Below are 14,033 nucleotides of genomic sequence, written 5' to 3' on the forward strand. Positions count from 1 at the left end.
GTGAGCTTACAGAGAGGCAAGCCCCCCTCATCAGCGCCCCTAGAAGCTCAGACTACAGAGACCCGAAGAGGGAACGTGAAGGAAATACACTACTCAATCACAAAGCAAGTCAGAAAGGCTGTGTTCTGGAGGCCGGGAGCTCCCATGGGGCCGGCCCACCGCCCAGACCTCACCAGCTTGGGCATGCTTCTCCTGGAGAAGACGCGGCGGGGGCAGCAGAGGTGCAGGTGGCCAGAGCACCAGCTCCGCATGTTCAGCCACTCGACGGTGCGGGAGGGTGCCGGCCCGTCCTCCCGGTGCAGCAGGATCAGCTGCTTCTGGGCACGCACAGCTCTGCTCTCCAGCATCCGCTCCAGCTGCAGGAGAGCAGAGCCTGAGGGCGCGGGCAGGGCAGAGCTGAAGGCCAGGGGTGAGCTGTCACAGAGACGCCACTCTGGACATGGCCCCACTGACCCGCCCCGCACAGGCAGGAGGGTCAAGGGCAGGGCCTTGGCAGGTGGCAGCCGGGTCCTGTGAGCCAGCTCAGCTGTGTGTGTTCTGCCCTTGGGCTGTCAAAGCTGTGACCCCGGGGTCTGCCTGGCCATGTGCCTGCTTCACGCGGGGCTAGGGGAGAGTGGCCGCAGGGAGTGGTGGGGGTGCACAGGAGGGGGGGGGCCTCCTCCCCATCTGCTGCCCCACCACCACCTCGTGGGCACACACTGTGACCTTCTCAATGACGTATCTGCAAACACTCTCCCTTGCGGCAGAGGAACCTGCTTCAGAGATGGGTAATTTTTAGCTGCCCCAAGGTCAGAGAGAAGGAGGTGGGGAACGTAATGTGCACGGAAGGAATGGCCAGCCTACACTTCATACCCTTGAAGCTGGAAACAAAGTGGGCCGACGATGCAACTTCACAGCTGAGAACAGACAGATGGTGGGGTACTCACAAATAGGAAACTAAACAGTCATAAAAATGAGTGGAACAATATGGATAAAGCTTAAACACCTAAGTGTTGAGGAAAAAAGGACATTTCAAAGGGATATAAAATAGGACACTATTTTTATCAAATTTAGACCTGAAAAACAGTACTGTGTACATTCATAGTAAAATAGAAAAGACGCAACTTCACAAGAGGCCCCCTGGGGGCCACTTCAGGGCACCTGCCCTGCTTTGTGCTGAAACCACCAGAGGTGAACACAGCAAAATGTTTCCAAAGCAGGGCAGAGATCTGGGTGTTGGCTTTTATTATCTGTCTTTTCCTGCGTTCTTGAAATATTTCATTCAAAGGAAAAGACAGAGAAACAGAGGGGTGTGAAGAGTGGGCCCCGACCAGGACCTGCCCAGCCTGCAGCCTGCCACCACTACCCCCACCTCTGCCTTGCCCTAGCCACTGCCAGCCCTCGCACCGAGGCCCCGCCAGCCCAGGCCCACCCCCAGGCCCGCCGGCTCACCTCGCCCACCGTGGGCTCCTGCTCGCCCAGGCCCACGATGAGGATGCAGTCAGCTTGCCGGATGCAGCGCTGGGTCCAAGGTGTTAGTGTGCTGTCCGCCTGGTAGAGCACGATCCGGTGGATGTCCTCCTGCTGCCCCAGCCAGCTGGACAGCCGGTACTCGTGGATACTAGAAGACACGTGGAGGGGCACAGATGCCAGAGCGTGGACCTGGGGGTGGGCAGGCACTGGCGCTGCGGACGGTGGGGGGTGCACAAACACAGGGGGCGTGGGGGATGCAGATGCCAGGCTATGCTTGGACCTGCAGCAGCAGGAGTGAGCAGGAAGCTGGGGTGGGCCAGGCTGTCCCCACACAGAGGCCGCGTACCTGTCCAGAGCAGCGGAGCCAAGGCGCTGTTTTATGTTGTCACTGGTCAGCAGCAGGATGGGGCCTGAAAACACAAACACTAACTACAGAAAACTGTCCTGACAGCCCAGCTCCCGGGACCAGCAGCCCCAGGGCCTGAAGACAAAACCTCAACAGGTGGTGGGGGGCTCTCTGAACCTCAGTCTCTTTGCCTGCACAGGAAGGATTCAAATTTTTGCAACAGAGACTGTGTGTGTGTGTCAGGAGCATGGGAAGCACAGCTTGTAAAATGCAAGATAATATAGAATTCCCCAAACCCAGATGAGCAAGGCTGGCTGGATTCAATACGTGTCATTGGTGTATTCACCCATGTGGAGATGCACATCTTTTCAATCTTGTGTGTCTGAAATCAGCGTGCATCTTTCCTCTGTGATGCCTACGTGGACACAGCGGCCGCGGCCTGCCCAACCAGGAGTTCCAGCAACAGAATCTGCAGAAAGGTCACCAGGGGCTCACATGCACTGGAGGCTGCAGATGAGCACCCACAACCCTGGGCTGGAGAGGACCCAGAAGTCCTGAGGGCTTTCTTCTTGTACAGAGCTCTCCAAGAGCTTCCGTTAAAAGGTGAGACTAAGAAATCATTGCATCGTATTTTAACTAGCAGCATCTGCTTTCCTAGAGGCACACAAAATAGTGGTGTGTCCTACGACGATGGTGCCCCTGCTGAGATGTGGCACGGGTGTCTCGGACCTAAGTGGCAGGGGCTTGGGTGAGGGGGCTCGTCCTGTTGGGGGCCTGCACTCCTGGCTACAAGCCCTAGCTGGTCATCAGCAGGGGTCCTACAGAGGGAGGGAGACCTCTTAGGGCTGGGCTGCATCATGGGCCTGCAAGGGCGGGCCCTGCTGGGCACCACAGTGATGTGTCTTGACCACCTCTCTTGGACATCATACAGGATGTGATGGGAATGGCAGGCTGTGTCTGGCTGCAGGAACAGTGAGGAGCCCAGCCCTCAGGCCCACCAGGGACCCCAGGCTGGTCTCTACCTACCCACTGGGGCACGTCTCCCGTGTGGACACCCCTGCCTAGACTCAGGGGGGCTCTGAGGGGGCCCTCAGGGAAGTGTGGAGCCAGCAGAGGTGGTGCTCTGGGCTCCCACAGCACGGAGACCAACCCTGTCCCTAGCAGGGTCTGCTGAAGGCCAGGGGTAAGCAGGTCCAGGGCAGGGAGGAGAAACAGGATGGCTCGCCCACACTTGGGGTGTAGCTGAAGCGGGCGTCCGGCTGCTGCTCCAACCTGCTCTGGCCTGGCTGCCAGATAGTCCTTCCCAAACACTGGAAGCTGAGGAAGCAGAACAACACCTCCAAGTGCTAGGAGAAAATGGCCACCAGCCTAGAATCTCCCTCCAGAAGGGAAAGCAACCTGCACAAGCACGGGCACCTGACTTTGGGCAACGATGCCAGCGCGGCAGTGGGCCAAGTTCAGGCTCTCGAAAGGAGGGTCTGAGTCGCTGAGGAACCCTACAGACATCGTCACCAGAAGCAATCCCAAAGGACTGCAAACTGAAAAGGAAAGGTAAAACTGCAAAGCGTTTAGAAGAACATCTTCATGCTTGGGGGCAGCACGCACTTCCTTCAGGAACATACAAAAGCAGTAATGATGTAAGAAAAAAATTGATAAATTGGCCTGAATTAGAATGAAGAACTTCTGTTTTCAAAAGACATCATTAAAAGAATACAAAATCAAACCACAGAGAGAGAAAGATACGTGCGGTCTCGGCACCCAAACAAGGGACTGTGTCCGGGTCACATAAAGAACTGTGCCCACCACCAAGGGGAAGACAGCAACCCAACAGAAAGATGCTGGGCCACCTGGCGGGCACCTACAGAAAGGGCACTCTGATGGCCAACGAACAAACTAACTTCTTGGTCACGGGGCATACAAATCGAAGCCACAAGGAGAGGCCACCACACACTCACCACAATGCACAGAGACAAGACTAACCACCCAGAGAAGCGGACCACACACTCTTCCCAGGCGCGCCAGGCTGGCTCCGTCCATGGAGCGTGCGACGCTTGATCTCGGGGTCGTAAGTTTGAGCCCCATCATGGGCACAGAACTTACTTCAACAACAACAACAACAACATAACCCAGGACATCCTCTAGGACAGATTATATGTTAGGCCACAAAACCAGTCTTAATAAGCTTTAAGACTGAAATCATACAAAGTATCATTTCTGGCCACAATGGTGTGAAACTAGAAATCGGTAACAGGAGAACCAGAAAATTCACAAATGTGTGGAAATTAAACACCACCCTCCTGAACTACCCGCAGGTCAAAGAAGAAACCCAGAGACCAGACGAAACACAAACACAGCATCCCAAATGCAGGGAGGGAGCAGTTGGCTGTGGAGAGAGGAGCCCAGAGCTACCAACGTGCTTGGAAGAAAGAAGAAAGATCTCAAACCAAGGACCTAGCTTTATTTATTTATTTAAATAATTTATAGACTTTATTTTTATTTAGGTCTATGGAAAAATTGAGCAGAAAGTACACAGAGTTCCCGTATACATCCTCCTCTCCCCTACCTCCACCAGCCTGTTCCCGGTTACCAGCATCTTGCATTAATGTGGTACGTTGTTACAGTCCATGAGCCAGTACTGACCCATTAGGATGAACTGAAGTCCAGCGTGCATATTAGGGTTCTTTATGTTGTACACTGTATGGGTTTGGACAAACGCGGAATGACACATATCCACTACTGTGCTATCACACAGAGTATTTTCACTGCCCTAAAAATCCTCCTCCATGCTCTCCTTTTTCATGCCTCCACCCCCCTGACCCCTGGAAACCGCTGATCTCTTTACCGTGTCCATAGTTTTGCCTTTTCCAGAATGCCAGAGAGTTGGAATCACACAGTATGCAGCCTTCTCAGATTGGCTTCTCTCATTTAGTAACATGCATTTAAGGTTCTTCCGTGTCTTCAGTTTGCTGAGACTTTAAGTTTTTTTTATGAAGGACCTAACTTTATACCTTGGGTAACTAGGAAAAGAACAGTAACTAAACCCAGAGCAAACAGAAGAAAGGAAATAATCGAGATTAGAACAGAGATAAATAAAATGGAGAACAGAAAAACAACAGAGAAAACCAATGAAACCAAAAGTTGGTTCTTTGAAAGAATTAACAAAACTGACAAACCTTAAGCTAGATGAATAAAGAAAAAAAGAGAGAAGACTCAAATTATTAAAATCAGAAATGATAGTGGGACATTATTAATCTTACAGAAATAAAAAGGAGGGCACCTGGCTGGCTCAGTCAGCGGAGTGTGCGACTCTTGATCTCAGGGTTATGAGTTCAAGCCCTATGTGGGGTGTAGAGATTACTTAAAAATAAAATCTTAAAAAAAAAAAACAAAACCCAACTATTAATGGGAAGAAACTTCTTCAGTATATGAAAGGCCACACATAAAAACCTGAGCGGACATCACACTCAGTGGTGCAAGACTGAGAGCTCTCCCCTAAGATCAGGAACAAGGAGAGGACGGCCACCCTTACTACTTCTATCCGACAGTGTGCTGGGAGTCCCAGCCAGAGCACTTAGGCAAAAAAAAGAAAGAAAGAAAGAAAAGATATAAAAGGCGTCAAAACTGGAAAGGAAAAAGTAACATCTCTGCTTGCAGACGATATGATCTTATATGTAGAGAACCCCAAAAAGCCCACAACTAATAAATGAAGTTGCAGGATATAAAAATAACACAGATGTCAGTTGTGTTCCTATACAGTGACCATAAACCATCAGAAAAAAAAGGGGGGTTAAGAAAAATAATTTATAATAGCATCAAAAAGAGCAAAATATAAGGAATAAACTTAACCAAGGAGACAAAAGACTTGTACACCAAAAACCACAAAACATTGCTGAAAGAGATGAAAGAAGACGTAAGTATGTGGAAACGCGTCCCGTGTGCGTGGGTTGGAAGACTGAACATTGTTGAAGCGCCTGGACACCCGGGGCGAACCACAGAGTCAGTGCGATCCCTGTCAAAATCCCAATGCCATTTTTTACAGATAGAGAAAAACCAATCCTGAAATTCATACGGATCTCAGGGACCCTGAACAGCAAAACAGTCTTGCAGAAGAACAGAGCTGGAGGCCTCACGCTTCCTGACTTCCAAACCTACTACAAAGCTACAGCAATCAACACAGCGCGGTGCTGACATGAAGACAGACGTACAGACCCTGGGAGAGAAGGGCCCAGAAACGGACCCTCAGCGATATAAAACAGTTCTCGGCAGGGTGCCAAGATCATTCAGTGGGAGAGGGGTCGTTTCTCAATAAATGATGGTGGGAAAACTGAATATCCATAAGCAAGAAAATAAACCTCTACTAAACTTCACACCTTTTACAAAAATTAGCCCCAAAACAGATCATTAAGTTAAATGTAGACTGGAACCTCAGGGGGCGCCTGGAGGGCTTAGTCGGTCAAGTGTCTGACTCTTGATTTCTGCTCAGGTCTGATCTCGGCGTCGTGAGATCAAGCCGCACTGGGCGTGGAGCCTGACTGAGGTTCTCTCTCTCGCTCTCCCTTTGTCCCTCCCCACCTGCCACACGCACGCATGTCCTCTCAAATAAATAAATCTTAAAAAAAAAATGTAGAACTTCAGGCCTTTTGAAAAAACATAGGAGAAAACCTAGGCCCTAGGGCTAGGTGCAGAGTTTTTAGAAATGCTACTGAAAGCATGTTCCATAAAAGGAAAAAAATGGATAAAGTGGACTTCACCACAACTTAGAGTTCTGCCTGTGAAAGTGGACGGGGCGTCAGAGGGGCGGCTGCACCCCCAGGCCAGCCAAAGAGCCCATGTCTGGAGGGTGTGAGGAATTCTCAAACCTCAACAGTAAGAAAACAAACAGAGCAAAAGACAGGACGTCGTGAACAGATATTTCACCAGAGAGGATGTGCAGATGGTAAAAAAGTACGGGGAGAGACATTTGGCATCGTGAACCATCAGAGAAACCAAGACGGAGCCATGAGCTGCTCTCACTGCCCATCCAACAGAGCAGCAGACACGGGGCGCCTGGGTGGCGCAGTTGGTTGAGCGCCCGGCTTTTGACCTTGGCTCAGGTCACGAACTCAGGGCCGTGAGTTCAAGCCCCACACTGGGTGACACGCTGGGCGTGGAGCCTGCTAAAAAAAAATAACAGCAGAAATAAAAACCAGTAACAGCTCCGAGGGCTGGCGAGGACAAGCAGGGGCGGGGCGGCGGGAGCGTGCAGGGTGCAGCCCTCTAGAAGGACTGCACACACGCTGACCACACTCACCCCATGCCTAGACGTCGATCCAGACAAAGGAAAACTTAGGTGCGCACAAAAGCCTTTACACAAGAAGTCACAGAGCCGCACTGCTCCACGGTGAAAGGGACGCCTGCGTCCAGAGGTCATCCGTGCACGACTCCATTTTTAGGGTCCTCTCAGAACAGGCCCCGGGTTATGAGCTGCAGGGGCGGCGGGGGCCTGCACCCAGTGGCAGCGGCAGGAACCTGCCCGGGAGTCGGGGCCGCAGAGCCCACATCGACGCAGGTGACGTGTGCAGGCCTGCAGACCGCACCCGTGACCTTCCTGACCTTGACCGGGTGCTACCGTGTCGTCACCCGGGGGAAGGGTACATGATCCTCCCTTTACTGTTTTTGCAACTTCCTGTGAATCTGTAATTATTACAAAATAAAGTTTTTTTAAAAAACGGAATAAGCTTTTATGAAAGCAGCACATCTCTGCTGTAGGACTTGGAGACGCTCTGCGTGCCCTGGACAGTGTGAGCGACGCCAACAGGAGACGAACAGGACCCCCACAGCGGGGCTGTCTGTTACAGCGAGTGCCTTCTGTGTTTCAGAGTTTTGTTTTGTTTTGTTTTTTTATTTTACTTATTATGATGTTATGTCACCATACAGTACATCATTTGTTTTTGCTCCATGATTGACTGTCTGCGTATAACACCCAGTGCTCCACGCAGAACGTGCCCTCCTTAATGCCCATCACCAGGCTAACCCATCCCCCCACCACCCTGGAATTTTGTTTTGAGATTAAGTTTTAAGGACCTAGAGTAGTATCTTCCAATTTTATAGATCATTTTTATTTGGTATTTATTTAATGCTTTCTATTGTCAAATGTCTACCTCAGGCAGAGTATTAACATACACACTCTTCTCACAGACCCCGTTTCAGGACAGTAATAGAACACTCACTGTATTTATTATTATGCCATTTTAAAAAATACAACCCCTGAAATTTTCAGTATAACCACATCACAGAAAGTTGATCTACTATTATTATGGTCACTCACAGTTATATAAAAACTTATAAATAAAGTATTAAGAATACAGGACACTTTGGGGCTCGTGGGTGGCTCAGTCGGTTGAGCATCTGACTCTTGATTTCGGCTCAGGTCATGATCTCGGGGTCGTGGGATCGAGCCCCGTGTCGGGCTCCACAGTGTGCGTGGAGCCTGCTGGAGATTCTCTCCCTCCCTCCGCCTCTGCCCCCGCTCCCTCTCTCAAATAAACAAAACTTAAAAAAAAAAAAAGGAATACAGACACTTTATGATTTTGGGAATTCCTAAGAGCTCGGGAATTTCTATTCCTTGTTCTCAAATTCCAACGTTTAACGGCTATCAGGAATTTGGAAATACTACCCAAGCACCCTGACCCCAACCGAGGGCATTTTCCACACGGCCAGTCAGCTCCTGCAGCCACTGCAGTGTCCCCTCCGGGTAGAAGGCGGGATCCCCGAGCCACAGGTGCAGGGAGGCCCAGCCAGGCGCCCACAAGACCGTGTTTGCCATCAAGACTGTCAGGACGCCGGGCGGATGCTCTCCTGCCCCCGGCAGCCCTCTCCCCAGCATCCACAAGGCTTAGCTGTGAAGGTGACAATAACTGCCCTTGCAGAAGGAACCAGAAGGATCACGAGGCAAGAGGAGGAGGGCTCCCGAGGACCCTGGTGGCCTTGCGCAGGACTTACCGATGGCACTGAGGGCGTGCTTGAGCTCCAGGGCAAAGGCGGTGAGGGGCACATCCTCGGACACAGGCATGACAGCCACCGTGGAGAGGTTGCTGGCGGGGTTCCCCGAGTCCCACTTGCTGCCTGTGGTGTGCAGCCCAAACTGGTGACCTGCGGAGCACAGGGTCGTGCATCGGCCTAAGAGGCTGGGCTGCGGCTGACAGCCTCTGAGTGTCTCTAATTGTTTCTCGAGGGCACCAGGACACAAGGGCCTGGGAGAGAGGAAGGGGCCCCAGGGCTTGCTCCAGGCCTCCATAACCAAAGCGTCTCGTGCCCACCCACCGGACCACCCTGCCTTTCCCATACTGTGAGCACCTTGCAGTTCACACACTCCAGGACTCAGGCCTCACTGATGAGAGGCACAGCATACAGAAAAGACCCTGAGACCCAGAGAAACCTCGGAGGTCAGGCCCGCCTCCTGCCGTGTTTCCACCACGCACTGTAGAAACAGTGAGAGCGACCTGTGGGGCGCAGCAGCCTGAACCTTTGAACAACAAGCCAGTGCAGTGAGAGCCTCCTGTCCCTGAGACCACGGCTCTGTCCTCTAGCTGTGAGGCCCAGGAAACTCAGTGCCTCCCTGGGGCCCCCACGGCAGCAGGGAAGGAGGCAGCAGGCCCGCCGACCCACAGAGTCATTAGTTAGAGGGTCCCTGGGACTTTATTTCCAACAGTGGTCATTTCTTGGCCAGGAGCAACTCCTATTTTCACGAAAGAGGCGGTGAGGGGTGGGGGGCAGCCTCACCCTCCTGCTGGCCACATCCCAGGCAGACTCTGGTCTCCTGCAACCTGCACACGCCAAGGGCTCTCTTCCCGGCTCCCCGACTGCCCGCTGCCCCGGCCTGCTCCATGCTGCTTGCCTGGCCCAGCCAGCCGGCTGCCAAGCCCCCAACTCCCACGCAGACCCTCCTGACCTCTGCAGCGCACAGCCATGCGCATGCACTGGCCACACCGGAAGGGCCCAGCTCCTCCAAGACAGCGTCCATTTCTGAGTCTGCTCATCTCACCCTGGGTGAGGAATGGCAGTTCTTGAGTCCCGGGTGTGTCCCTGCATGGCCTGACCCAGAAACCAGAGGGGATGCAGGACAGCAGAGAGAGGACGCAGCTCAGGGCTGGTCTGGGGCAGGGAAAGAAAAGGCCATGAGCGGGTCACGGGGTGCACACAGGGTGGCAGAGGGGCCTCTTTGCAGCAGTTTTCCCACAACTTCTCCTCTGGGAAGCCCCCTCCTCTCTGTCTTTTCTAGCGACCTCTGATGTCAGAACCCTCCGTCTGAGGCAGAACCAAAGGGGACTCTCTTGCTAGCTTTGCACAGCTCTCTCTTCGCCTTCACCAGAGGCACTGGGAGGTCCTAGTTCTGGCCAAGAGGGAGATAGGGCAGGCACATGCCACCTAACTGCTGCTGACAGTTACAAGGGGGCTCAGAAGGGTGCAGAGAGGAGGGCAGACGGGACGGACCGGGGCCTTCACCCCCCGCAAGCACTCCACCAACACAGCAGTGCCCCCGCCCCTCCCCAGCTCCAGCCAGGCAGGCTCCACCCCTCCCAGCCCAGTGCTGCCTCCAGGGGTCCCTCCCAGGGCACCCAGCCTAAGCAGGCACTTGCCTGGGGCTGCAGACACAGCGGGGCGGAGCCCCCCAGCTCTCCACACCCTGCACCGGAGCAGGGAAATCGCAGAGAAAAGAGGGACGGAGAAGGAATTCTCGAAACCTAGCGTGAAGTCCTGGGCTCACCTCCGCGTGGCCCACCCATGACACCAGCCAGCCTCCACCCCGGCTCTGGGGAGCGCACAGTAGGGCAGACCAGAGTAATACTGCAAAGGCCTTGAGAACTAAACTAACGTTTAGGACATGCTCTGTGAATATGAGCACCCCGAAAGTCTGTTAAAACAGGAGATTTAAAAGAGAACCAGAGTCTCAGGACATCATGCCTGAAACACAGGATATAATCCAAAATTACCAGCTGTACCAAAAGCCAAGAAAATCTCACCTAGAACAACAGCGGAAAAAATGACAACAGGTCATAGAATTTGGAACTACTTGACAAGGACGGTGAAGCAGTGAAACAGCGATCGTGACCAGTAAGACACGTACACAAATACAATGAACAGAGACCAGAGCCAACGACCCTGAAGACAGACCACAAGAAACTATTCAATCTGAACATCGGACGAAGGAAAAAACCAGCTGTGCCCAAAAGACCTCAGAGACAATAACAGAAGGTCTGGCGTCTGTGTCACTGGATTTCCGGAAGAGGATAAAGAGGACAGAGCTGAAAGAATATTTGAACAAATAAAGGCTGAAAACTTCCCAAGTTTGGTAAAAGACATAAATCTATAGATTCAAGAAGATGAGCATTTAGTCTCTAAAAACTAAGGACAAAGACAAAGTCTTGAACACAACCAGAGAGAAAGCATAGGAACAGCCACGTGTGGGCCTCTCAGAAGCCGCAGAGGCCGGCGGCGGCGTGTTCCCCAGGTGCCACGGCAAAGGGCCCACTGGTGCAGCGGCGCATCCACGAACAAGTCCTGGGGATGAAGTAAAACAGACAGCCTCAGATGAAGGGAATTCAGAGAATAGGTAGCCAGCAGGGCCGCCGGGATGAAGAGTGGCAGAGTGTAGGTGTTCTAGACGATTCTCCGCTCGCGCCTCCACAGCATGTTTGCTGGCTGAACGCAGACGTCCCCGTGCTGCGTGAGGGGCTCACTGAGCACAACCCCAGCTACAGGGGCCACTCGGAGCGATGGGGCCATGAGGAATGGGAGCTGCGATCCCACAGCAGCTGTGAAGTTCCCTATGAAGATGCACACTGGAACCACGACTGAGAAATACAAGCGGAATACTCAAAAAGGCTGAAGGAACTCCAGAGAGGGTGGGAAGAGGAACTGGAGAAAGGACGTGAGGGGAGGACAGGCACCAGTCCCAGCCCAGGAGTAACTGCTCCACACAGAGGGTCTGCACACAAACCACACGAGGGGTCAGGTGGGGGCGCCCGGGGAGCTCAGGCGGCGGAGCGTCCGCCTTCGGCTCGGGCCGTGATCCCGGGGTCCTGGGACTGGTCAGTGGGGAGCCTGCTTCTCCTTCTCCCTCTGCCCCCCAGTCCTCTCTCTCTCTCAAATATATAAAATCTTAAAAAAACACAAGTTGTCAGGTCGGATGACAAAAACACAACCCGACTATATGCCTTCCACAAGAAACCCGCTTCGAACATAACTAATACCACGTGCTGGGCCGTGCTTCCCATGTCCACCCCGGACCTCAGAGCGTGGCCTCGTTTGGAAACAGGTCTTTGCAGACGTAGTCAATCGAGATGAGCTGCACCGGATTCGGGTGGCACCAGCACGCTTTGCTGCTCCATGGGGCACACCGGCCACCCCAGTGCCCGGGTCACTGCCAGGAGACGCAGGGCCGCCCTCCTGCAGCTCGTGAGCCGGCACGGCGCACGGACCACACAGGAGGAGGGAGCGGTGGGATGAGCCAGGGAATTGAAATGAAGTGGAAAAGGGAAACTGAGGGGTGCAGGGCTTGGAGTGGCCAGGTGGGTGTGGGGCTCTGCTGAGGGGGTTCCGGCAGAGGGGACAGCAGGCCAAGGCAGGTGTGGGTGGTTCCCGCCGCTGCTGACCAGGACAGGGGGCCAGCGAGTATTTCACAGCGCACTTTCTCAGAATTAGAACCAGAAGAGAACACAAAGCTGACAGGGAAAGGCCCAGCACTGGAGAATCACCTGCTCTGCACAGGTCAGACGGCCGCCCACCAGTACCTCCCAGTGCCAGGTTTAAATCCGCGCTCCACGCGGACCAGGGCTTCCCTCCCACACTGCCCACGCCCAGGCCTGTAGCAGCCACGGGGCAGGTGGGGCCTCTGGGCCAGGAGGGCGGGGCTCCCCAGGACACACCTGTCGCAGTTCCCTGCTGGAGGCTGCCCAAAATCTTCTCACCCAAGAGATGAATCAGCCGCGTCACAACCTGAGGGCAGAGAAAGAAAGGAGGCCACACATTTGAACCAAGAAGGGAAGCACCCTGGATCCACATTTTCAAAACCACCATGTCTGTAAACCCCTCTGGGCTGAGGGCAGTGGGGTGGTGGCAGGCTGGTCACTGGGCGGGGGGCCCCAACTCTATGGGATGACGGGCTGCTCCACAGAGAGCCCGCCAGGGGCCAGCAGGTGTGAGGGGCACATGTCCTGTGACCTGGCGCCCGAGCCAGGGTCTCTTTTTACTTCCAGGGCAGGGAAGCACCAAGGGAAACCACGACCACCCCACCAGACTGCCTTCTCCAAATTCCGAGTTCACCTTTCCCAAGATGCAGAGCAAGAAAGCCCTGTACTGTGGGAACCACACATTCCTTGTACTTGCTCCTACCTGTCCCGAGACTCCTCACTGGTTTTATTATTTATTTATTTATGATTTTTATTTATTTATTTGAGATAGCGAGAGAGCACAAGCAGGGGGAGGGGCAGAGGAAGAAGCAGGCCTCCCGCGGAGCAGGGAGCCCAATGTGGGGCTCGATCCCAGGACCCCGGGATCATGACCTGAGCCGAAGGCAGACGCCCAATGACTGAGCCCCCCAGGCGCCCTCCTCAATGGTTTTAAACACCACTTGGGACATTGCTCGTCTTGTGGGATGGGCCAGGCAGGCTTCACTCGCTGGGTCCCCGCATCCCCCTCCTGCCTCCTGGCAGTGCCCAAGTCACCTGTCCCAAGGCCCTTATCCCCAGGTGCTGGTCCATAGGGACACTTCCTTTAAAACGTGCAAACTGCCTGCTCCAGGTCTCTCCAATCTGCACCTCACTCCAGTACTTAGAAGGATGCAGGCCGGTGCTTGATAATCCTGAGTTCACGGTCTGGACGTCCCGCTTCCTGAAGGGAGCCCGCAACAGGAGCGCTTACCTGTGGGTACCTGCGCTTGATGGATGTCAGGGCTCCTGTCGGAAGCTTGGCCAGCTCGGAGTCCCGAACAGCATGCACTGTCGTCGCCCTGGCCTGGTGGGTGAGCGTCTCCACCTGAAGAAGAGAGGCTGGGGAGGCGCGGCCATACTGCTCACGCCCTCCAGCCCTGCAGACCCAACCAGAGGGCAGAGCACACGGCCGCCCTTCTGGAACATGGCGTACGGGGGAAACAGGAAGAAAAGTGGCTAGTCCAGCCATGCCCGTGCTGTTGGAGGAGCATCGGTGAGGGATCGCCAGAGGGCGCGCTGCCGGCAGCGCTGGGACCTGGGGTCAG

At 54.0% G+C, this 14,033-nt stretch overlaps 1 protein-coding gene across 4 annotated transcripts in view; it reads right to left on the bottom strand.

Annotated features, from left to right (window-relative positions):
- The window catches only part of PNPLA7 (patatin like phospholipase domain containing 7), a 63,915-nt gene that overhangs the window by 13,908 nt on the left and 35,974 nt on the right, over positions 1-14,033 (bottom strand). For all 4 annotated transcript variants that reach the window (XM_032398812.1, XM_032398814.1, XM_032398813.1 and 1 more), the window contains exons 20-25: positions 13,700-13,813; positions 12,706-12,775; positions 8,780-8,929; positions 1,799-1,862; positions 1,432-1,600; positions 174-356 (exon numbers count right to left, since the gene is read on the bottom strand). In XM_032398812.1, coding sequence (XP_032254703.1) covers positions 174-356; positions 1,432-1,600; positions 1,799-1,862; positions 8,780-8,929; positions 12,706-12,775; positions 13,700-13,813 — 750 coding nt within the window. The remainder of the gene's footprint in view (positions 1-173; positions 357-1,431; positions 1,601-1,798; positions 1,863-8,779; positions 8,930-12,705; positions 12,776-13,699; positions 13,814-14,033) is intronic.

The sequence above is a fragment of the Phoca vitulina genome, unplaced genomic scaffold, assembly GCF_004348235.1.
Source record: "Phoca vitulina isolate PV1807 unplaced genomic scaffold, GSC_HSeal_1.0 scaffold121, whole genome shotgun sequence".
NCBI lineage: Eukaryota > Metazoa > Chordata > Mammalia > Carnivora > Phocidae > Phoca > Phoca vitulina.